The sequence below is a fragment of the Solanum dulcamara genome, chromosome 1, assembly GCF_947179165.1.
Source record: "Solanum dulcamara chromosome 1, daSolDulc1.2, whole genome shotgun sequence".
Lineage (NCBI taxonomy): Eukaryota > Viridiplantae > Streptophyta > Magnoliopsida > Solanales > Solanaceae > Solanum > Solanum dulcamara.
The window spans coordinates 78,079,749-78,104,940 of record NC_077237.1 but is presented as its reverse complement, the minus strand read 5'-3'; the positions used below and the strand labels follow the sequence as shown (position 1 = coordinate 78,104,940).

The following is a 25,192-nucleotide window of genomic DNA, read 5'->3' as shown; positions in this document are numbered from 1 at the left end:
CAATAAAATGATTGAGGTCCCAACAATAGGTAACTTTGGTGGACTTCTTGTGTTGTGGGATGACAACATATTGGAGCTACAAAAATTTCTACAACTGATTAGGAAATACATGCCATGATTAAGGTAAGCTCTACCAATATTTTCTGGTTATTTAGTTGCATATATATATATATATATATATAACTATTCCATAATGTGGATAAGAAGGGAGGAGACCCCCTTAGCAACCCACGTACTAGTGAGTTCTAGAACATAGTTAACAACTGTGAATTTATTGATATGAGTTTTAAGGTTAGAAAGTATACTTGGCTCAATAAAAGATTTAAAAATAAGAAAGCTTTAATTTTTGAAAGACCTAATTGTTTCCTTGCTAATAATGATTAGATCACTTGTTTTCCAGATGGTCAAGTCTTACATCTTCCAAAACGCACTCATTCCACTATCTTCTGTTACTTACTTTGTTCAAGGAAAATGTCTTTAAAAATAAGAGTATTTTTAGATTCGAAATCATGTGGATCTCACATCCAGACTTTATCAAAATTATTGATAAAATCTAGAAGGATAACCCCTCGTTAACAAATTTCATTAGATCTTTTGAACTAGACATTGTTACATGGAATAGGGATACTTTTGGGAATATCTTCACAAAAAATATAAATTGTTGAGAACGCTTTAAGTTATTGAGAACTCAAAAAGTTATCCCGTATGCCCCTTTCTTTTAAACCTTGTATAAAATCTCACCCATGAATATAATTCAATCCTTAAAATGGAAGAAAATTTCTGAAAAACTAACACCAAAGTTTCAACAGCTACCTTAAATCGTAGAAAAAGAAACAAAATCCTCTTCTTGTAGACCAACGATGACTCATGGATTTATAATCAACTGTCATTATAAATCACACAACTGAATATTTCAAGGAGTTGTTCAGAACATCTCACTCACATAAACAAAGTCTAAGAGACGAACCGTCTAACAAGGAAATTCAAGCTGCAATCAAATCTTCTCAACCTGTTAAAACACCACGTCCAGATGGTCTTCACCCTTTCTTTTTCCAGTAATATGGGAACATAGTAGGACCCTCTATAGTCTTATTCTACAAAAAACTTTCAAAGACAAATGCATTACCATGGAGACAAACAAAACCAACATCTGTATAATCCCCAAATGCACCAATGTAACATCTTTGAAAAACTATCGTTCCATAAGCCTTTGCAATACTTCTTATAAAATAATCACCAAAATCATATCCAGAAGACAGACGTGTTAATCTCATAATGTCATGTATACGATCTAGTGCTGTAGCTATTCTCACCAATGGAACGAGAACAAATTTCTTAGTCCATCAAGGGGATTACGACAAGGGATCATATACCTCCGTCTATCTTTATCCTATGTATGGAGGTCCTTTTTCACAACATTGACCAAGCCGTAACCTATAAACTATGGTCTGCAAGAAAGATTTCTAATTATGTACCCCCACTTTCACATCTTTTCTTTGCCGACGATCTAGTCCTAATGTGTAACACACCACAATTTTCCTCTTAGAATCTAAGTCTTTCATCGTAAGTATATAAGCTAGAATCGGGTGATATCCTACTTGTGCTTATGTGTTAAGGTTCATTACTATGAGTGGGAGAGTATTGGAAGTCGTTTAGAGTTATAAGAGACCTCTAGTACAAAGTCGAGTTCAAAACTTTTCTACTGGTTAAGTTTTTCACATTAGTTCATGTAGGTCAAATTCAAACAATTATATATCTCAGCCTATAATGAATTAGGTGGCCTATGACCTATCAAATTAAAGTTCTATGAGTCTAAGTTTGCCTCATTTAGAGTTCAGAGTAAAACGTTATGACCGTTTTACAAGAGACTAACATAATAGAATTTTCAGGGTAAGTAACTATGAACTTGATCTACGGGTCATAGACTGAGGTACGACCCATACCGTTAGCTCGTGGAACAAAGTTCTGAAAGATATTTTTTGGGTCCAAATCTTACGGACCTAGTTACGGGTCATAGAAGTACCTATGAATGGGATCTATGGTCTGTAGATCAAACCACGGACCGTAGATGGTCCTAATGGAAGATTTCCCACAGTTTTCAGTCAAGGTTATTTCAGTCTTTTTCCATTCTTCCTAAGCCTAAATATCAAAGTTTTAACTTCTATTAGAGAAATATATTCCATCAGTTACTCGGTTTTCATTTATTTTTGTGCTCTCAACTCCCCAAACTCAAAAAGTAACCGTAAGAAAGACAAAAAAGCTAGGGTTTCAAGGCTTCCAAGCAAGTTCTTTCAAATCTCAATCTCTCAGATATGTAAGGCTTCAATGAGAGTATCCATTTACTCTCATGCATAAAACTGTTTTAAATCTTCATAAAACATTGATATATTGTTAGAATCAAAGCTAAGGTTCTTTATGAAGTTATGAGTTTTCTCCAATAAGATTTGTTTTCACAGATCACTTTGATTTTAAACTTCATGGCACTAATTTAGCATGATTTTCTATGGGCTCTTATGCATTTATGACTTTTAAACATGAAAGCAAGCATGATATGATTTACAACCTAAATACAGGTTATTTTAAGGCATGATTTTTGAATTTAGTCTCACTTATGATTCAAGATATGATTTTTGAGCTTAGCCTCGCATGTGATATGAATGATTAGAGGTTTATGTACATATGACACTATATGTATATGTTATTTTGGGAGAACTATTTAGCACCGAGAGGGCGTGGGTTTTAGAAAGACCCAAGTCCCATAACTACACGCCAATGTAGGACTTGAGTGTAACGCTTTGTCGGGCAACTCCATATGGCCCTAAGAGGCACAAATTAGTGGATCCATCTAGGTATGATATGGTCCTATACCCCGACAAGGTATAGGGTTGTCCGCCCAACTGGGTTAGCTGTTGGACATCATGAGATCACATGGTGTATGTCCGTTATAAAAAACTCCCCCATTTTAAATTATGCATTCTCACGTTATGTTTTCGTACGTTATGATTATTTTAGCATACTCTTTTATGTATATTCATATGCAGGGTCTATGAAACAAGTTCAACTATATGTCTATGAACATTTGAAAAGAGATTTTTATGATACTTGTATTGGACTCCACTATTTACCATTCGGTTCTTTTATTATGCATAAACTTTAAATTTGAAAGCCCTATTTTGTGGTCTATATACATGTACTGTTTTAAATGATTATACTTGTACTCCTTACTTACTCAGTACATTCCAAGTATTGACGCATAATTCCTCTGTACTGCATCCTATTATGATGTAGATTCCGCCGCTCGTTCTCAGACACGTGACTAGTGAGGTTGCAGCAGTTCCCAGTCAGCAGTTGGTGAGCCCTCCTTATTCAGGGACTTCTTGGAGTACTTTTAGTTAGTTCTTTTACTAAGTTATGGTTGTCGGGGGCCATGTCCCGATAGACTTGTATTTCATTTGAATTAATAGAGGCTTATTTCAGACACTAGAAATGTAGTATCATAGATTTCTAACTTCATTATGCAATTATGTATTTCAGCTTCCGCTTAGTCATCTATATTATGCTTTGATATGTATGCCAAGAATTAACTTGGGACCATTCGTGATTCCAAATACCGTGTCTCAATTAGTATGTAGACTCCGATCATGACATAATGTCTAAAGCAAACAAGAGGAAATGTGAAATTATGAAGTCAACCCTTGAAACTTTCAGACATTGGTCCAGCCAAAATATTAACTAATTAATCTAAGATTCTGTTTCATAAATTGTACCAAGGCCTCTAAGGATGATATAACCAACATGCTTAACATCAAGTCATGCAAATCCTTTGAGAAATACCGTGGTTTCCCAATTTTTAACAAAAGATCCACGACTCGAGACTATCAATTTATCATTGATAATTTCAAGATAAAACTTGAGGGTTGGAAAAGTAATTTTTTAATATTGTTGGTTGGGTGACTTTTAGTTAGGGCATCCCTTAACAACATTCCAACTCATGTTATGCAATAAATTAAACTCCCTATTAATATAACCAAACAAATAGACTTCTTGCAACGAAATTTCATTTGGGGAACCACTAACAATAAAAGGAAACTACTTGTGCTGAAATGAGATGCACTCTCTAGAGATAAGGACATTGGGGTAGGGGTGCAAAATCGAACGGATCAATAAATCAAATCTATAATACTTAAAATCGAACTGAACTGATCGATGCACACCCGGCCTTGGAAATCCAAAAATGTAGTATCAAAAACCTAGCTCTACTACCTATGCTTGCCTGGAGACTTTACAAACAACCTTAGTATCTCTTTGGGCATCACTGCTAATCAATAAATATACTAGGAATACATGAATAAATAACTCTTAACAAGTTTTTAAAAAATACGAGGACAACTTGGAAAAACATTATGTGAATTGTACAGCCTGTGAATTAGGAAAAAGATAAAGTATTGGGATAAATTTTTAGTGCCTCTTTATTTTTTGTTTGGTTACAAATTATGAGATAACTTATCCCCAAATTATTAAATAGTATTGGGATAAGTTATCCTTCCCTCTTGGTGGAATAAGAATAACATGATAACTTATTTTGGGATAAAACAATTAAAATGACAAAAATACCCTTCAGCCCTTTTTATTATCACTTTGGTGTAGCATTTGTTGCTTGCTCTAGTTTTAGCAGTTGTTTTAGCGCAATTCTGGTCAGTTTTAGCAGTTGTTTTAGTGTACATATTGCTGCAGTTTTGGTCAAGTTTCTTCGTGGAGTTTTTGCTGCAATTTTTTTCAGTTTTGATAGCCGTTTTAGTGCATTTTTTACTGTTGGTTTGGTGGTTTTTTGCTGCTGTCTTGATGCAATTTTGGTTCAGTTTTTGCTGTTTTAGTGCAGTTTTTGTCCATTTAGGCGGTTGTTTTGGTGCAATTTTTGCTTCAATTTTAATTCATTTGTTTTTATCTAATTTTTTTGCTTATGATAGTAAAGAGGAGAGGCTTCTCACGAGCTTGTTTTGATTCATGTGGAATGCAAACTTAAACAATTGAAATTTATTTGATTGTATTTTTAAAAGTGAATAACTAAAGATATAAATATATCTATATCTATCTATCTATATCTTCTATATCTATATCTATCTATGTATACTATATTAAAAGCATGAAGATCCTTAAAATGTTGATTGGACTTTTTGCCCTTTATTAAAAGACTCCATTTTAGATAAAATCGTTTTTTCACCATTTTTTTCAAACTATTATATTATTATTTTAATGATGTTAATTATTGACTATATAAACATAATAAAAATTAAATAGAAAAGGTTTTGTTATTATGATCAAATTCCTACATAGAGAATCTTTTTCCAACTAAAATACTTGATCCAAGAAAAAAAAACTTTTAAAATAATAGGCATAAAAAAGGTCCAAAAATAAGCAAAAAAAATGGTCCAAAGAAATAGGAAAAAAAAAGAAGATAAAAATAAAACGTCAAAAAAAAATAATAACCAAAAAAAAGTCCAAAAGAATAGGCAAAAGTTATTAAAAGTCCATATGATCACTTCCCTTTTAATTAGCAAAAACTTACGTGAGTTTTTCAAAAAAAAAAAAAAATCTAATCACTTTTTGATTCCTTTTAGCTATAGGACTTTTTGTTTACACTTATCTTCTAAAATATTTCTCAAACCCCACGTTATTGAATTTCATTGGGTTATTGTTATTGTTATCTTCTAAAATATATGAAAAGGAAAAAATATATGGTAAGAGAATTAAGAAAATTAAAAATTAAGAAGTACTAAAATATATGATAAAGAAATAAATATTTTAAAAATTATGAAATTATGGAATACTAAAAAAATATGATAAAAGTTTTAAGATTTTCTCTCAACTAAAATTTTGATTATTAAATTTTTTCTTATTTAAATTACGTTAAAACTCTAAATATCTAAAATTTATGTGCCTCAATTTCAACACGAATGTATTGCATCGTTGTATATTAACTTAATTTGCAAAAATTATTCTTGTGCCTCTGTCTTCTTTTTACTCATCGATTGGGTTCTTGGAAGCCTAACTCTTCAAACTAAGTTATTTTTGTGTATTAAAGTTAATGGTGACTATAGATTGCAGGCATAATTATTGAGTCATAATTTTTATAATTTTTGTTCGGTGAGTTTTTAAACTGTAGTCGTAGTGGTAGGCAAAATTCAAATAATGAAAATTGTTAGAGGTTAAGAAGCAAGCTAGGGACTTTTTGGTCTTTTTGCTAAAGATCTGTTACAGAACTAATTAGGTAGTTAATTAGTTGAGGTGGTTGTAACTGATTGGTTGACTGTTAGTTGAGTGCCGATTGAGTGTATAAGTATATGTAATATATACACTGATGATGATGAGATGTGGAATATAGAAAAAAAAATGTGAAGATATTTTTCTTCACTTCCTCTTCTTCTCTCTCTTCTCTCTTCTCTCTTCTCTCTTCTTCGTTGCTTCTTCATTATTTTCTCTGTATGTTTCCTCTGTTCCTTACTCTCACAAGGAGATTCTAAGCTCACTGAAGCTCAGTATCAATTTGTTCATGGTATCAGAGCGTGTATCACAGTGATTCATTGTGGTAGGTGTTTCATTTTCTGGGTCAAAGAATCTAGTTAGATTCATAGATTCATCAAAATTTTTGGTCGATCTACAGATCTAAGCTCAGATCGTCCCTACAACTACAACAAACAGGAAGAAAGTTTGAAAAAAAATAACAGGTGAAGAAACCCTAGGTCAACGGGTCCAGCTGAATCCGTCCATGTTTGGGCAAGGTATTGATTACAATCATCCACTTTTCTTAAGTCCTACAGATGTAAATGGAATTAGTATCATTTCGTTTTAATTGATTGGTGTGGAGAACTACACCTTATGGAATCGATCGATCAAACTAACTCTACTAGGAAGGAACAAATTAGGGCTAGTTGATGGTACATGTAGAAAGGAGATGTATGGTGAGGAACTGTGGAGTCAATGGAAAAGGGTAAATGCTATCGTTTTATCATGGCTGATGAACTCAGTGTCAAAAAATTTGCTCAGTAGACTTGCATTTGCTTCAAGTGCAATGGATGTGTGGACTGACCTACAAGAGAGATTTGATAGAGTAAATGGTTCAAGGACCTATAGTCTGCACAAAGAAATTGCAACTCTGCAGCAGGGAACAACTTCAGTTTCTGCGTATTACACAAAGCTAAAGGCTCTATGGGATGAATTTGAGGTGTTAGTACCTGCACCTTGTTATAACTGTGAGAAATCCAGAGGTTTTATTGTTCACATGAACAGACAAAGGTTATACCAATTTTTAATGTGGCTAAATGATTCGTATCATCAGGCTAGGAGCCAGATACTCATGATAGATCCACTACCAACTGTTAATCAGGCCTATGCCATGGTAGTAGGAGATGAAAGTCAAAAGTCTGTTATTACAGGCATCAATACTTTGGGCCAAAATGCATCCATCTTAGAGTCAGCAGCAATGTATTCTAAAGGTGTGATCAGCTCAGGTGCAAGTGTAGAGGCCACACTAAGAAATACTGTTATAAAGTTGTTGGATATCCACCAGACTTTAAGTCAAAGAGAAAGATACAAAGTGTCTCAAATTCCAGTCAGCATCCTGCTCATGCTCATTTCTCTTATGGTTTGAACACCAATGTACATGACAAATCAGTTGAGGCCAGCACACCTGCCATCACTACTAGTCAAGCTAAAAAGGATGTCAAATAATTACTTCAAGGCTGCATATTCACAAAAGAACAGTATGATCAGATTCTGAAAATGCTGAATCAACAGTCACAAGCAAGAGTTACTGCATCTGATGACAATAAGGCAAACGCTGCAGGTAAAACACTATTTGTCACTGAAAATAGTAATGTCTGGATTGTAGATACAGGTGCAACAAACCACATGGTATCAAATTTGGATATGCTGAAAAAGGAGTCTATGTTAAAGCTAGATATTCCTAAGGAGGTGTCCTTACCAAATGGTAGTACCACACAAATAACACACATTGGTTCATGTAGTCTATCAACTAGAAGTCTTATTACTAATGTGTTCCACATTCCAGAGTTCAAATATAATCTGATGTCAGTCAGCAAACTAACAAAGGAATTAGGATGCTCAGTGTCCTTTTTTCCTGACTTTTGTGTTTTCCAGGAGCTTTACACTGGGAAGGTGAAGGAGGTTGGTAAAAAAGAAGGGGATTTGTATCTGCTGTGGAGACAATTATCTCAAAGCACCAGTAAAGAGTCTGCTCTTGTTGTTGATTCAACTCATCCCACAGACAAGGATTCAACTACAGAAGTGAAGTTATGGCATCAAAGGCTTGGACATGTCTCTTCAACAGTGCTTGCTAAAATGTTTACTATGACTAAACACACTATGTGTCAAGTTTCTCAGTGTCTAGTTTGTCCAATAGTTAAGCAAACCAGGTCTATTTTTCCTTTTAGTAGTAACAAAAGTAGTGACTGTTTTGAATTGTTACATGTTGACCTTTGGGGTCCTTACAAAATAGCTACCTTTGATGGCAACAAATATTTTCTTACAGTAATTGATGATTTTTTAAGGATGACTTGGTTATTCTTGCTTAAATAGAAATCAGATATTTGTATATCACTTCCAATATTTCTGAAGTATGTTCAGAATCAGTTTGGGAAGACTGTCAAAGCTATAAGGACTGATAATGGTACAGAGTTTGTTAACTCAGTTTGTGATCATCTGTTTAAAGAACTAGGTGTCATACATCAAAAATCCTTAAATGGTGTTGTTGAAAGGAAACATAGACATTTACTTGAAGTAACAAGAGCACTAAGATTTCAAGGTAAAATTCTTATTAAGTTCTGGGGTCACTGTGTACTTGCTGCAACTTATCTTATTAACAGACTTCCTAGTAGGGGTGGGCATAAAATACTGAAAACCGAATTACCGAACCGAACCTGCTATTTCGGTATTTCGGTATTCGGTATTCGGTACTTGGGTCCGGTATTCGGTACCGGAATATTAAATTTCGGTATTTCGATTTCGGTTTCGGTATTTATTAATTATCCCGTTCGATATTCGGGATTTACCGAATACCGAATTATTTCTGTTGGGCTCCTAAAAATTCCTTTTAATTTTTAAACATAAGGGCTATAGGCCCATTCCTATAATTTAATCCAGCCCAATTGTCTTCAACATACCCTAAGTGAAGTCCCTAACAGACTAACACATTACACACTAACAAGTAACAACACTTAACCTATTCAGTATTCAGTATTCATCTCAATACTTCACTACTATTGAAGTTCTGCTTCTGCCCTTCACGCCGCCTTCAGCCCTTCAGCTTCACCGTGCCTTCACGTCGCCTTCAGCTCTTCAACTTCACCGCGCTGTCACGCCGCCATCAGCTTCACCGCTTCACGCCGCCTTCACCTTCACCGCTTCACACCGCCATTAGCTTCACCGCTTCACGCCGCTTTCACCTTCACCGCTTCACTTGAAGGTAAGTTCTCTTTGCTTCTTCTCTTCCTCTTCCTCTTCCAGTCTTCCTTCACATTCTGTCTCTATTTTCCCCCAAAATAATACGCGTACCCTAAATTCCATTTCAAATAGATTACGAAGTTTTTGTCCTTTTTTGAGTTTAGTTGAAAAAAGTGGACAAATATATCTATACACCACGATTTCTGACTTGTGTGTTCTGAAATCTGAACCCATATACGAATTGCTTCTCACTCAGCAAAATACCACACTGACTTGTGTGTTCTGAACCAAGACTCACATATTTGTTGTATTGACATTTTCTGAACCAAGACTCACATATTTGTTGTATTGACATTTTCTGAACCAAGACTCACACAAGACATAACACTTGCCTCCTAACTGTAAGTCATCCCATCCCTCCTTCTAATAACTACTCTTAATTTTTGTATATGGGAATGCGAATTTTTTATTTTATTTTTGTGATTCTGCATATTTTTTGTGTGTTTTGAATGATTGTTAATTTATGTCTTAAGATTGAGCAGGTTTCATTTTCTATATACTATAAGTGAAGTTTGTGATTTGAAATGAATTGGAAAAAGTAGTAACCAACTCACTGTATCAGCTCTTAGTAACTCACTGTATCAGCTCAAAGTCTCCTTCTTTGTTGCTTTGTTTCTTGCTTCCTTTCTTTCAAATGAAAATGATTGTTAATTTATGTCTTATAACATTCGTATTCTCTTCAATGTTTAGATGGAAGATGAAACAAGTCGAACGACCAATGTCATTGGAAGCGCACCTTTGGATCTTACCGAGTCTCTTGATTCAACAATGGAAGTTCAACAACATGCATTGACGGTGAAGAGAAAAGCTATAGAATCAAGATCTGCTGCTTGGCCGCATTATGAGAAGCTCATAGAAGATGGAATTAATAAATCTAAGTGCAAGTATTGTGGTAAAGTTCTTTTAGCTGATTCAACTAAAAATAGAACAAGTGGACTGAATAAACATTTGAAAACTTGTCCTAAAAATCCAAATAAGGTTAACAATTTCAATTCCAAGTACAAACAATCAAATTTAAACTTTCCCTTAGAAGGTGAAATGTGTGATGGGGCAATTTGGACTTTTGATCAAGAGGCATCTCGGAGGGCTTTAGTTGAGATGTTAATTCTTGATGAACTTCCTTTTCGTTTTGTTGAAAAGGAAGGTTTTAAGAATTTTATGAAAAAAACCCAACCTTTATTTCGAGTTCCCTCCCGTAGAACAGTGACTAGGGATTGTTATCAAGTTTTTGGTGAAGAGAGATAAAAGTTTATGAAGTATTTGAAAGAAACATCACCGAGAGTTTGTCTAACCACAGAAACATGGACATCTATTCAAAGAATAAATTATATGTGTTTGACAGTACACTTTATTGATAGTGATTGGCTTTTGCATAAACGAATTTTAAACTTTCAGGTTGTTACTAGTCATAAGGGTGACGAAATGGCCCGTTGTATTAGTAAGTGTTTGCTTGATTGGAAATTGGAGAAAATAATCACTATAACTGTAGATAATGCTTCTTCTAATGATGTCATGGTGAAAGAGTTACACAAACAAATGGTTAATTGGGGATCTACCATGAAATGTGGTAACCATCTTCACGTGAGATGTATGGCTCACATTTTGAATCTTATTGTGCAAGATGGCATGAAAGAAGTTGGTCCATCGATCAAACGTGTTAGGCAAATGGTGAAATATGTTAGACAATCTCCCGCAAGGATTAGAAAATTTGAGGAATATTGTGAACTAAAAAATATAGACAGTAAGAAGTCATTATGTTTAGATGTTTCAACCCGGTGGAATTCGACCTACTTGATGTTGGATGCCGCACAACATTTTGAGAGTGCATTTGATTACTTTGATCTCGAAGATGGTGGATTGTCAACTTATCTTGCTAATCATGTTTGTGAAGATGGAAGTGTTGCAGGTGTACTTGAAAGTGATGATTGGCAAAAGGTGAGAAATATGGTAATATTTCTTAAAAGATTTTATGATCTAACTGAAAAGGTTTCAGGTTCACTCTACGTCACTTCTGCTGGTCACTTTGAAGATATAGTTGAGCTTCACAATCATTTAAGAGAGTGTATGGAAGACAATGATCCTTCTTTGGCAAAAATGGGAGAAAAAATGAAACAAAAGTTTGTCAAGTATTGGGGTGCTCCTGAAAAAATGAATAAAGTGCTTTTTATTGCCTCTATCTTAGATCCTCGTAACAAACTTGAGTATGTTGGCGACGCACTTGAGGATATGTTTGGAGATGAAAAGGGGAGTGAAATAAAAGATGAAATGGTGACTTACATGAAATCTATGTTTGAAGAGTATGTAGCAAAATTCTCTAATGTATCTCGACGCCCATCTACTCTCACTGATTTATCGGGTCAGACATCGGATTCATCTATCTCTAACACTAGCACAAAATCAACAAAAGTAAGAAATAGGATCCAAATGAAGAGGAACAAACTAGATGGTACAGGTTTGGGTAGTAAGTCGGAGTTGGAAAGGTATCTTAGTGAAGAACTAGAGCCGACTGATGATGACGATAATTTTGATATCTTGTCGTGGTGGAAAGTTCATTCTCCTAGATATAAAATTCTTTCCGAGATGGCTCGTGATGTGTTGGCAATTCCAATTTCTAGTGTGGCATCGAAATGTGCCTTTAGCACCGGAGGCCGTATTCTTGATTCATTTAGGAGTTCTTTGACTCCGAAATTGGTGCAAGCTGTTATTTGTCTTCAAGATTGGCGTCGAAATGAGCCTTATCCCATAAATGTTGAAGAAGATTTTAATGACCTTATGAAACTTGAACTTGGTATGTTTTTCAGTTTCGGTATTTTATTTTTATATTTTTTTACTTTGTTTAATTATTGACACATTTTAAATTCTTTTTAGCTATGGATGATATTGACTTGCATTGTTCAAGCTGAAAAACAGTAAAAGCAAATTTTGGACTCTATTTCCTCTGACTTCTGATTTTGGAGCTGCTTCAGGTGGTGGTGTTGTTGTGTGTAGTGTGCTGCTGCTGCAGGTAGTGTTGCAGCTTATGTTGTTTGTTGTTGTTGTGTGTTGCAGCTGAATCATTTTGTTGTTGTTGTTGCATATTGTATGCTGTTGCAGGTGCTATTGACTGTTGTGTGTAGTGTTGCAGCTTATTGTTGCAGCTTATTGTTGCTGCTGATTATAGTGTTGCAGCTTATTGTTGCTGCTGGTTGGCTTATTGTTGTTGCAGTGCAGCCTGCAGCCTACAGGTGTTGTAGTTTGTTGTTGCTGCTGGTTGTAGTGTGTGTAGTTTGTTGTTGCTGCTGGTTGCTGCAGGTGTTGTTGCTGCTGGTTGTAGTGTAGGGAGCTGCTGCAGGTGTTGTTGCTGCTGGTTGTAGTGTGTGTAGGGAGCTGCTTGAGTGTGTTGCAGCTTATTGTTGCTGCTGGTTGGCTTATTGTTGCTGCAGTGCAGCTTGCAGCCTGCAGGTGTTGTAGTTTGCTGCTGCTTGGTGTTATAGTGTGCTGCTGCTTGGTGTTGTAGTGTGTGTAGGGAGCTGCTGCAGGTGTTGTAGTGTGCTGCTGCTTGGTGTATTGTTGCAGCTTATGTTGTATTGTTGTTGGTGTTGTAGTGTGTGTAGGGAGCTGCTGCAGGTGTTTTAGTTTTAGTTTTTATTTTAAGATGGTTTGTGGCTACTTATCTTGTAAAAAAAAGTGCTTGTATTTGTGTTGATCTTATAAGATGCAGAAATTTGGGTATTACCGAATACCGTACCGAACCAAATTTTTATTTACCGATTACCGAATTACCGAACCGAAGTTTGAAAGTTCGGTATTTGGTATATACTTTGAATTACCGATTACCGAATTATTGAATCTAAATTTTGAAAATACCGAACCGAATACCGAACGCCCATCCCTACTTCCTAGAAGTGTCATTGGGTTCAAATCCCCTTATGAAAGACTATATGGTGCAAAACCAGGATTGTCTCACTTGAGGATAATTGGTTGCTTGATCTTTGCAAAAAATCTTACTGAACATGATAAACTCATGCCCAGATCAAGGTTTGTTGTCCACATGGGCTACTCTGAAGTGCATAAAGGATACATATTATTTGATTTGTCTAACAGATCATTCTTTGTGAGTAGGAATGTTCTCTTTAGGAAAGATATCTTCCCATTTGCCACATATGACAGGTCTACTCATCAGCAGCTTTTTATAGACACCCTGCAAGGATCAGTGATCCCTACACTTGATCCTGTGATCTCACCAGGTCCTGACCAGGCTGTAATATCACCAGGTGCTGATCAGACTTCTATACTTGCAGATGTTGAGCAAACTGAGGTCACTCAACCCTTCCCTGAAGTACAGCTGCAGGATGATCTGATTGTTCCTGAGGTGCCTCCTGTTGCAGTGGTTCCACAACCTACTAGAAAGTCTACAAGATCTAAACATCCCCCTATTTGGCTGAAGGACTTTGTCTCCTTCAATACACTTAAAGATGTCCCCTATCCTATCTCTAACTATGTCACTTATTCTCATCTATCCCCCTCTTATCAATGTTATATTGCAGCTACATCCACTGTGACAGAACCTTCCACCTATGCTGAAGCAATCAAAGATCCTAGATGGATTGAGGCCATACAAGCAGAGATTCAGGCCCTGGAGAGCAATCATACCTGGGAGGTTACACCTCTACCTACAGGCAAGAAAGCTATTGGGTGTAGGTGGGTATATAAAGTCAAATATAAATCCACAGGGGAGATAGACAAATTCAAAGCCAGGCTAGTTACAAAGGGGTATAGCCAGTAGGAAGGAATTGATTACACAGAAACTTTTTCTCCAGTGGTTAAAATGGTCACTGTGAGAACTGTTTTGTCTATTGCTGCAGCCAAACACTAGCACATCCATCAGATGGATGTCTTTAATGCTTTCTTGCATGAAGATTTAACAAAATGAAATATATATGCAGCTTCCTCAAGATTTTGTCAGTCAAGGGGAGAATGTGTGCAGACTGACAAAGTCTTTGTATGGACTCAAGCAAGCCCCAAGACAGTGGAATAAAAAACTCACTAAAGCCCTCCTAAGACTGAAGTTTACACAGAGCCAATATGACTACTCTTTGTTCATTAACAAGTCATCAGAAGGAGTTGCAATAGTACTTGTGTATGTAGATGACATGCTGATCACTGGCAGCAGGTTGAAGCTAATAGTAGAAACCAAGAAAGCTCTACAAAAGGCTTTCAAAATGAAAGACTTAGGGGAGCTCAAGTACTTCCTTGGAAATAAATTTACAATATCTATAGAAGGAATACTTGTGCATCAGAGGAAGTATACACTTGAACTCATAGCAGAAGTGAGAATGACAGCAGCCAAACCAGCAAGCACTCCAATGGATGTAAATGTCAAGTTGACATCTAAACAGTATGATGAACATGTGAACAAGAATCAAGAGGAATCAGATGATCCCCTGACAGATCAATCAGCATATCAAAGGCTTATAGGTAAGCTACTATATCTCAACATGACAAGGCCAGACATATCCTTCAGCACTCAGACATTGAGTCAATTCTTAAATCAACCAAAAAAGTCTCACATGGATGCTGCACTAAGAGTAGTCAGGTATCTAAAGAGACAACCTGGACAGGGCATACTACTCTCAAGCCACTCAGACAACCAGGTTAGTGCTTATTGTGATGCAGATTGGGCTGCTTTCCCTCTAACCAGAAAATCATTCACTGGATACATGATAAAGATTGGAGAGTCACTGATATCATGAAAGGCCAAGAAGCAGTCCACAGTGTCAAGAAGCTCAGCTGAATCTGAATACCGAAGCATGGCCTCAACTGTATCAGAGTTAGTCTGGCTGTTGGGATTGTTGAAAGAAGTGGAAGCTGAAGTAGAGATGCCAGTGCAGGTGTATAGTGATAGAAAAGCTGCAATCTAGATTGCTGCCAATCCAGTGTATCATGAAAGAACAAAGCATATAGAAATAGACTGTCACTTCATTAGAGAGAGGCTGCAACAAGGCTTAATCCAAGTACACTATCTTCCAACTCAAGAACAACCAGCAGACATACTAACTAAAGGGTTGTCTAAGGCTCAACATGAATATCTTTTTTCCAAGCTAGGGGTGTTGAACATTTTTACCCCACCTAGCTTGAAGGGGAGTGTTAGAGGTTAAGAAGCAAGCTAGGGACTTTTTGGTCTTTTTGCTAAAGATCTGTTAAAGAACTAATTAGGTAGTTAATTAGTTGAAGTGGTTATAACTGATTGGTTGTCTGTTAGTTGAGTGCTGATTGAGTGTATAAGTATATGTAATATATACACTGATGATGATGAGATGTGGAATATAGAAAAAAAATGTGAAGATATTTTTCTTCACTTCCTCTTCTTCTCTCTCTTCTCTCTTCTCTCTTCTCTCTTCTTCGTTGCTTCTTCATTATTTTCTCTGTATATTTCCTCTGTTCCTTACTCTCACAAGGAGATTCTAAGCTCACTGAAGCTCAGTATCAATTTATTCAAAAATTCAGTTCTTACTTCTTAGATCATACAAGTCAATAGAAAATTTATTATATACCTTTTGTGACAAAAATGCTGATATTATTCCATTCATTATTTATATAGCATCGTAATGGTGAATTTAATATTATTTTCTTTTTATTATAACTTGAAATATCTTATTTTTATATAATTTATTGATTTTTTTGTATAGACTTTTTATATATATATTGACACGTGCAACGCATGTATACGTAATTCATATTGGAAAGTCCCATATTATGGGTTAATTAGTTCCTAACAAGGGTGATTCAATCCCCATTGTGCGAGCTAATTATAGCTGAAGTAAAAATAAAATGACCGAAGATATACTTGTGCAGTAGGTCAAATTTGGTTCATTATTCTTACTATTAGCCATCGAGTGTCTTTTTCTCTTCTATTGTTATATCCCTACATTGTCCAATCATTTTAACTTGATTGAGCAAATACGGAATGAGCCTTGAGGCGTTATTTTAATATTTAATGATTCGATAAAATACTATGTTTAAATTGTTATAGGGATATCATTTTTAAGAATACTTCTAATGTTTAGTTATTTAAAATATGTTTCTTAATTCTTTTCTTATTTGAACTATATTAAAAGTCCTAACAGTTAATACTTTTAAATCAAAGATAACAATTACGAAAAATTTGATTGAATAAAAATTACGTGTAGAACTAAATAAACATATTATATTTATTTTTTTAATATTTGACTTAAAGTCTTAAAAACAATAAATTATTCGATTTACAATATTTACCTATATCATTTAGATACACATATATTTATTTTAACGTCAATTGCTACATTTTATATATAATTATAAAAGGCCGTGAAACACACGTGCAAATCACGTATACTAAACTAGTATTGCTTTAAAAGCATGAACTCCAAAACTTAAAAGTTAAATTACAAAAATACCCTTCTTAAAAATAAATTAAGTAATTAAATGTTACATTACAAATATAACCCTCCTAAAAATCTAACTATCTTACTTATAATCTTTTAAAAAAAATTCTCTTAACAACGGAAACACACCATTTCAAACCAAAAGTTGTGCTCCTTCCGACAAGTTATGTTACACCATGATATAAAATACGTGCTTCAAAAATTAATTTGCTTCAATCCTGATTAAGAATAGACGCTCTGAATAATTATTTTTTGGATCTAAAATAGATAGAAAGGAAACATCATATTCCATGACAATTCAACACACACGATTTTTGGCCTTTCAATGTGTAATTTCTGGAGATCCCCTTATCGCTCTTCAACATGCAAATGGCGGTATAACTGGTAACATAGAATTTACCATGTGTTTGCCCAATCAAGCCTGCAGTATCTTTCCAGTAAAGCAAAACAAACTATTAGCTTTAATTTTGAAAGGTAGCAACTCTTCTCTATACCTTTACCAAATAGCAGAAGAATGTTTACTTTATTTTCCTTTTGTTTCTCATAGAAAAGTCTCCAATAATTATGTAATGGTCAAGAAGAGGGATCGGAGGCTATGGTTATGAATTGGGTCGGTGTATTTATTAGGGGTAATAAGATGGAATTATGGGGAAAAAATGTACAAAAGAGAAGAGGGCACACAATTAGTGAGCTGGATTTTTTTAAAAAAAATATAATAAGTTAGTTAGGTTTCAACTTGGATGGTGAAGACATAATATCAAAGCAATGAAATAAAATAAAAGAACAATAAAAACGGCTTCAATATTTCTAACCATTCCCTTTTATGTATTATTTTACACCATTTGTAATTTTGGGGAATTTGATTTCTAAAAATGTTATAGTATATTTTTTAAGGGTGATCTCATAATATTGTCACGACCCAAGCTATCCTCTTGATGTGACACGACAAATAGAATCTCGAAAGACCCTAAACAAGCTTGTTGACATAAACATGATATTAAGATAAAACAACATAAGCAAGTAACTTAAAGAGCGAAAGATAAGTCTCAAAATAGCAATCTCAACATAAGGAGAAATCTGAGTACAACAACTGAAAATGTGAAAATCATACTAAGTCACAAGCCTCTACTATCATAGGTGTGGCATAGGACAAGCCCTAGCTCACAAAATAAATCTGAAACTGAAAGAAGTATGAAAATGACATAAAAGAACTCATAATGTAGCCATACCCTCGAACCATGAGTACTCACCAAACAGTGTACACTGACAGGATCTGATACTAACCGCGAGCGTGAAATGGAGCGTCGTGACCTATATTATAAAAGAATATAGGCAAAAAAAAGTATGTGGTCAATACTAAGGAATGTACTGAGTATGAAATGTACAATATATGATATAAAACATGATAATGCAACGATCAAGCTGCTAAAATATGACATAGTCTTTTTAAACATCGTTAGAAACATGAAACATGGTCAATACAAAACTCAGAATCATAAGCTTGACATAACATAATTGAGAATCATAAGATTTCACCTCCAGAAAATAAAGCGTATTCTCAAGTTCATGATTTGAAAATAATTTCTGTTATGTCGAAAAATAGACGATTTATTTAAAATTAATTTCATCTTTATAAGAAAAAATCAATTTTAGTAAAAGAAGAGTCGCCGCTTAATTTTTTTAAAGAAATTAAAAAAACTTAATTTAAAAGACCTTAACAGATTTAAATCTTAAAAATTTAGAGAAAAATGGTACGAGGTTTATATTACTATTTTAAGAAGGTTTTAGCACTTAAAATAGCCGCTAACATGCGGTTATCCAACGATTTGAAAATTATTTGACTAACTTTGGGAAATATTAATTTAAAAGGAAATGAAGACTTTGAAATTATTTTTTAGAAAAAAAATTGATAAAACTTAAATATTTGATTATAATATACATGTATATATATATAAAAAAAAGTAAAAGTTTATCAATGACTAAGTAAATATAGAAAATCATTTTAAGAATAAATTAACATGAATTGGTTTATCCTTAGGGGAATTCAATTAAGTTAAATCAAACTAATCAACTTCTACGTTAGTATAAACAAACGTAAATAAATAAATAAATTATTACAACCCGAATTAAATATAAATGAATAAAGTATAAAAATTTGGTCCAACGCTTAGTTTCTGTACGCCTGGACTAAGTTATTGACCATCTGTATTTTGGGCCTTAAGCTCAATTCCATTATATATCGCAGCTGTATATATACTGTATTGAATTGTATATACACCATATACCACGTGTTTGTTTTCTGTAGATGTTGTATATCACTGTATATCATTGTATATCACTGTGTATCAGATTGTATATACATTGTATATAGTTTTTATTCCTTGTAGCTGCTGCATATTACTTTATATACACTATATATAGTGTTTTCCCCCTGTATCTACTGTATATCACTGTATATATACTGTATATAATATATATACAGTGTATATAACACTGTATACAATGTTGTTTCCCTGCACATACTATATATCATTGCGTATATATTATATACAGTGTATATACAGCATATATAACATTATTTCTTTACATCAAATTGTATACACACTGTATATCAGTGTATACGGTACTGTTTTTCCTCTCGTATTCCATGTATACAACCCAATATCAATATTCAAATCATGGATATTACCTTTTTTCCATCTATCAATTTTCAGTCATTTGATCAAGATGATAGGAGACTCAAAACTCAACGATATGCAAGGATAAAGTCCAAAGATTGACTCGAATTGATATCACATGCACCAAAAATAAAATTACAGAAGCATTTACTCATTTTAAACTAAATCAAGGAATATATCATGGTATTTTGAGTTATTAAATTGATGGACACCCTAGAAGTGACTAACAACATGCTAGCTAGCTCAATTTTAAAGAAAGAATCAAATCAATTAGACCATGAAGGTTCTAACTAAATATAACTTAAGCATATTTTATTATCTACATTATGTTAAAAGAAGATTTTGAAAACACGAAAACCTATATTGTCAAGGAAAACTACTTGAAAAAATAATGAACAAAACTAATTGTTTTCATTAGATAATCCTAACACATGCTAGCTAATTAATCCTAACACATGCTAACTATAAGGAATTTCTATCACTAATCTAGTTATTCTTAATACATGCTAACTAAGAAAAACAAGATTACAAATCAACTAACTATAAAACATGAAATAATATGAAATAATTAAATAAAATAAAGCTAAGAAAAGATTTTATCTTTTTCCGGGCAGCGAGACTGAAGACGACGAGTGGAAGACGACTTCACCACCACCCAAGAGCTTGGCGGAGCTCCAATCCATAAAAAGAAAAAATTAAAAATTTAGACTCAAACCTTCGTGGGTTCGATGTTCTAAGAACACTGTTCTTAGCCTAAATCTTGACTTCAATCTCCTATTATCCTTGAAGAAAAATATAGATTGAAAGCTAGAAATTTTCACAACTTTTAGGCTAGGGACAAGAGTCCAAAATCCTAATCAAGTTAAGAAAATTTCCAACTTTGGAGTGGTTAAAGAAAACCTCTCCCTTCTTCCTTCTTTTGAAAAGAATATGAGTCTTTATATAGATGGGCTCCAAAAACCCCAAATCCCTCAAGGATTTTCGATGTGGGAGAATAGGCTTTTTTTTCTTCTTTTTTTTAGAAAAAACTAAAAAAAAATTGAAAATGCAAAATATAATTAAACTAACCTAACTAAAATTGTTTAGTAAAAAAAATAAAATCTTTTTGAGATGATTTTTGAATAACTACATAAATAGTAATCAAAGATATAGTTATATAGAAATATGTATATTATACTAAAATTTATAAAAAGATAAAAATAGTTAAGAATAACATGAAAATATTTTATTTTTTATAAAAGCTAATTATTTCAAAATTTAAAGAAATTTGACAGCTAATTTGCGTTGTAGATGGTCAAAATTCGGTGTCAACTATTTCTAGATATTAGTGCTTTGCAATGACAATAAATATCAATTCAATAGACTAATCATTCATGATTTTGCACTTATATTTTTCTCCTACAAATTTCATCACATACTTACTTCAATATTTATGTTTACAGGCGTTCCCTAGAAAAAATTGGCTGGACAAATCTAGGAAACAATTGGTTCAATGGCCAGTAGAAAAATTGAAAAACTTATTTATATCATTATAGAATATTAATACGAATTAGCATGAGATATACGTACAACACACGTGTTAGAGAACTAGTTATTATAAAAGCACGAATATAAATGTTGATTGACCAAAATATCCACTAAAAGTTGATTTACTTATTTGTCCTTTTAAGTTAAATTTTTCTCCATCTAAAAAATTACTAATGGTATAAATGTAATTTTGTACTAAGATTAAACAAAATATATTTCTATAAGGACTAAGTTTAATATATGATACATAACATCCTCTTAATACTAGGAGCTTATCATTAAATCTATTTCAAGTAAACTATGAGTATAGAATTTCTACGCGCTTAATAATATTGGTCGACTAAAATATCCATTAAATATTGAACGACTTTTATATCCTTAAGGAGTAATATTTAACAGTTATAAATTTAATTAATTTCGAAGTCCTACATATTTGCATAATAATTAAATAATAATTATTTTTAAAAAATAGTAAATGACAATTTTATCTATTGTAGAAAAATAGTAAATGATAATTTTATCTATTATAGAGTCTTTCAATAAATGCAATGTCAATCAATAATTCAATGAGATACAACCTTTCGTCATTGAGCTTTTTTCAAAAATTTCAGATTATTGTGGACCCAACTGATGGATCCCGGGTCGGATCAGATCGGATCTCAATTTGAATGTAGGATTTCGTGTCAAAAATCGAGGTAAGATTCTGGGATGTCAGGTAGGGCTGTTCAAAATCAGCCACTACCGATAATCCAATCGCAAAATTGACTTATTTGCTTATTGGTATTAGGTTATCGGATTAGCGGGTGGGGAATAGATTTAAATTTTATAATTAATGGCTTATCGGTGTGGGGAACGGACTACTCAATTTTGTTATTGAGTAAACCGTTAATCCGTTAAGAATTTATTTTATTTTAATATATTTTTATCCCTAACATATAAAATATGTATGATATTGATAATTATAATTTGTATTAAGCCCATTTAGTTAAAATAGGCCAAACCCATTTAGAGTACAAGCCCAGGCCCAACAACTACAAGTCAGCAACTATGTCTATATTACATTATCATTTATCACGGATTTGTTATAAATTAACTAACTTGACAATTTTATAAAGGAAGAAGAACAAGAGAATAATATAGAAAGTATTAATAGAGAGAGTAGTAATATAGAGAGTAATAATAATTCTCTTCTTTTATATGTTTTGTGTGTTTTTACATTGAAGTTTAAGGCTATATTTATAGCCATATTTACAAGTGGAGGAAAATATTAGTGGGCAATTTACCCACTTAAAAAGTAAATGGACTATCCACCATTTTAAGTGGACAACCATTTTACTTGGTTGATAATACTCCCCCTTGGATGTCCACGAGAAATGTGCCTCGTTAAAACCTTATTAGGAAAAACTCAGTGGAAAAAAGCCTAATGAAGGAAAAAGAGTACACATATCTGATAATACGCCTTGAGTGCTGCCTCATTAAAAACCTTATCAGGAAAACCCAGTGGGACAAAACCTTGACTAAGGGAAAAAGAGTACAGCGCGTATTTTGCTCCCCCTGATGAAAATATCACTTAATATCTCGAAGACGACGCATTCCAATTTTGTATCTCATTTTCTCAAAGGTTGAAGTTGGCAATGCTTTGGTGAACATATCCGCCAAATTGTCACTTGAACGAATTTGTTGGACATCTATTTCACCCTTCTTTTGAAGATCATGAGTGAAAAAGAATTTTGGTGAAATATGTTTTGTTCTGTCTCCTTTGATGTATCCTCCGTTCAGTTGAGCTATACATGCAGCATTGTTTTCATACAATATTATTGGAACGCCTCTTTTCAAAGAAAGGCCACATGTTTCTTGAATGTGTTGAATTATTGATCTTAACCAAACGCATTATCTACTTGCTTCATGAATGGCTATTATCTCTGCATGATTTGAGGAAGTGGCAACCATAGTTTGCTTTGTTGAACGCCATGATATAGCTGTACCACCACATGTAAATAAATAGCCTGTTTGCGATCGACCTTTATGGGGATCAGATAAATATCCCGCATTTGCATAACCGATCAATTGTGACGTGGAATCATTTGAGTAAAACAATTCCATATCAATGGTACCTCGAAGGTATCTGAATATATGCTTAATTCCATTCCAGTGTCTGCGTGTTGGTGAAGAACTAAATCTTGCTAACAAGTTTACTGAGAAAGCTATATCTGATCTAGAATTGTTGGCAAGATACATTAATGCACCAATTGCACTAAGGTATGGTATTTCAGCACCAATAAGTTCTTCATCATTTTCATAAGGCCGAAACGGATCTGTATTAATATCAAGAGATCTCACAACATTGGAGTACTCAATGGGTGTGCTTTATCCATATAAAATCTCTTTAAAATATTTTCAGTATATGTTGACTGATGGACAAATATCTCATTTGTAAAATGTTCAATTTGTAGACCAAGACAAAATTTTGTCTTTCCAAGGTCTTTCATTTCAAACTCCTTTTTCAGATATTTTACTGCCTTTGAAAGTTCTTCTGGAGTTCCAATAATATTCAAATCATCAACATATACTGCTATTATGACAAATTCAGATCCAGACCTTCTCATAAAGACACAAGGGCAAATTGGATCATTTTTATATCCTTCTTTTAGCAAATATTCGCTAAGACTATTGTACCACATTCGCCCTGATTGTTTCAACCCGTACAAGGATTTTTGAAGTTTTATTGAGCAATTTTCTCGAAAATCCTTGTATGCTTCAGGCACTTTGAACCCTTCGGGGATTTTCATAAAAATGTTCTGGTCCAATGAGCCATATAAATAGGCAGTGACCACGTCCATTAAGTGCATTTCAAGTTTTTCATGAACTGCCAAATTCATTAGATACCTGAAAGTAATTGCATCCACCACAGGGGAATATGTTTCCATATAGTCAATGTCAGGTCTTTGCGAAAAACCTTAGGCTACAAGTCGTGCTTTATATCTTATGACTTCACCCTTTTCATTTTGTTTACGCACAAAAACCCATTTGTGCCCTACTGGCTTGACACCTTCTGGTGTTCGAACTATTGATCCAAAAACTTTACGTTTTTCAAGTGAAGTTAACTCTGCTTGAATTGCATCCTTCCATCTTGGCCAATCATTTCTCTATCTGCATTCATCGACAGATTTTAGTTCAAGATCCTTATCTTGTTGCATTATTTCAATGGCAACATTATAAGCAAAAATATTATCGACCACCATATCATTTCGGTTCCACCGTTGTCCTGTAGAGACATAACCTATTGAGATTTCTTCATTCTCATTATTTTCAGGTACTTGGACCTCGTTGGTGGTATCACCATTTGTTGTGTCTCTGGGCTCTTCTTGAGCACTCGCCTTCAAATTATGATCATCTTGATCATTTATTTCTTTCCTTTTTCGAGGATTTTTATCTTTGGAACCAAATGGTCTTCCACGTTTTAAGTGTGGCCTAGACTCATTTGCCTGAACAAGTTGTCCTACCGAAACATCAACTCGAACTTGAGTATTAGCGGCTGGGATATGCGATTTAGTAACCCATGGAAGGTTAGTAAATGCATCCGACAGTTGATTTGCAATATTCTGCAAATAAATCATCTTTTGAACTTCTTGCTCACATTGATTTGTTCGAGGATCTAAATGAGATAGTGACAATGAATTCCAATCTATCTCATTTTTCAACTGCTTATGTTCTCCCCCTAATATTGGGTATACTGATTCATCAAAATGACAATCAGCGAATCTTGCCGTAAATAAATCTCTAGTCATAGGTTCCAGATATTTTATAATAGGAGATTCATACCCAACATATATTCCCAACCTTCTTTGGAGACCCATCTTTGTGCGGTGCGGTGGAGCAATTGGGACATATACCGCACACCCAAATATTCTAAGATGGGATATATTTGGTTCCCTTCCAAACGCCAACTGTAATGGGGAAAATTCATGATAATTTGTTGGCCTTATGCACACAAGTGCTGCTGCATGTCAAATAGCATGCCCCATACTGAAATAAGAAGTTTTATCCTCATTAGCAATGGTCTAG

At 34.0% G+C, this 25,192-nt stretch overlaps 2 protein-coding genes across 2 annotated transcripts; both read left to right on the top strand.

Annotated features, from left to right (window-relative positions):
• Positions 1-6,952: 6,952 nt before the first annotated feature.
• Positions 6,953-9,436, top strand: LOC129894386 (uncharacterized). Its single transcript, XM_055970057.1, has 5 exons — positions 6,953-7,642; positions 7,795-7,971; positions 8,158-8,346; positions 8,596-8,821; positions 9,285-9,436. Exons 1-5 carry the CDS (start codon positions 6,953-6,955, stop codon positions 9,434-9,436), a joined length of 1,434 nt encoding a protein of 477 aa, XP_055826032.1.
• Positions 9,437-10,209: 773 nt separating this feature from the next.
• On the top strand, positions 10,210-12,080 carry LOC129894377 (zinc finger BED domain-containing protein RICESLEEPER 2-like). The gene is made up of 4 exons (XM_055970048.1): positions 10,210-10,722; positions 10,915-11,581; positions 11,702-11,999; positions 12,068-12,080. The coding sequence occupies exons 1-4, from the start codon at positions 10,210-10,212 to the stop codon at positions 12,078-12,080; spliced, it is 1,491 nt and encodes a 496-aa protein (XP_055826023.1).
• Positions 12,081-25,192: the final 13,112 nt, after the last annotated feature.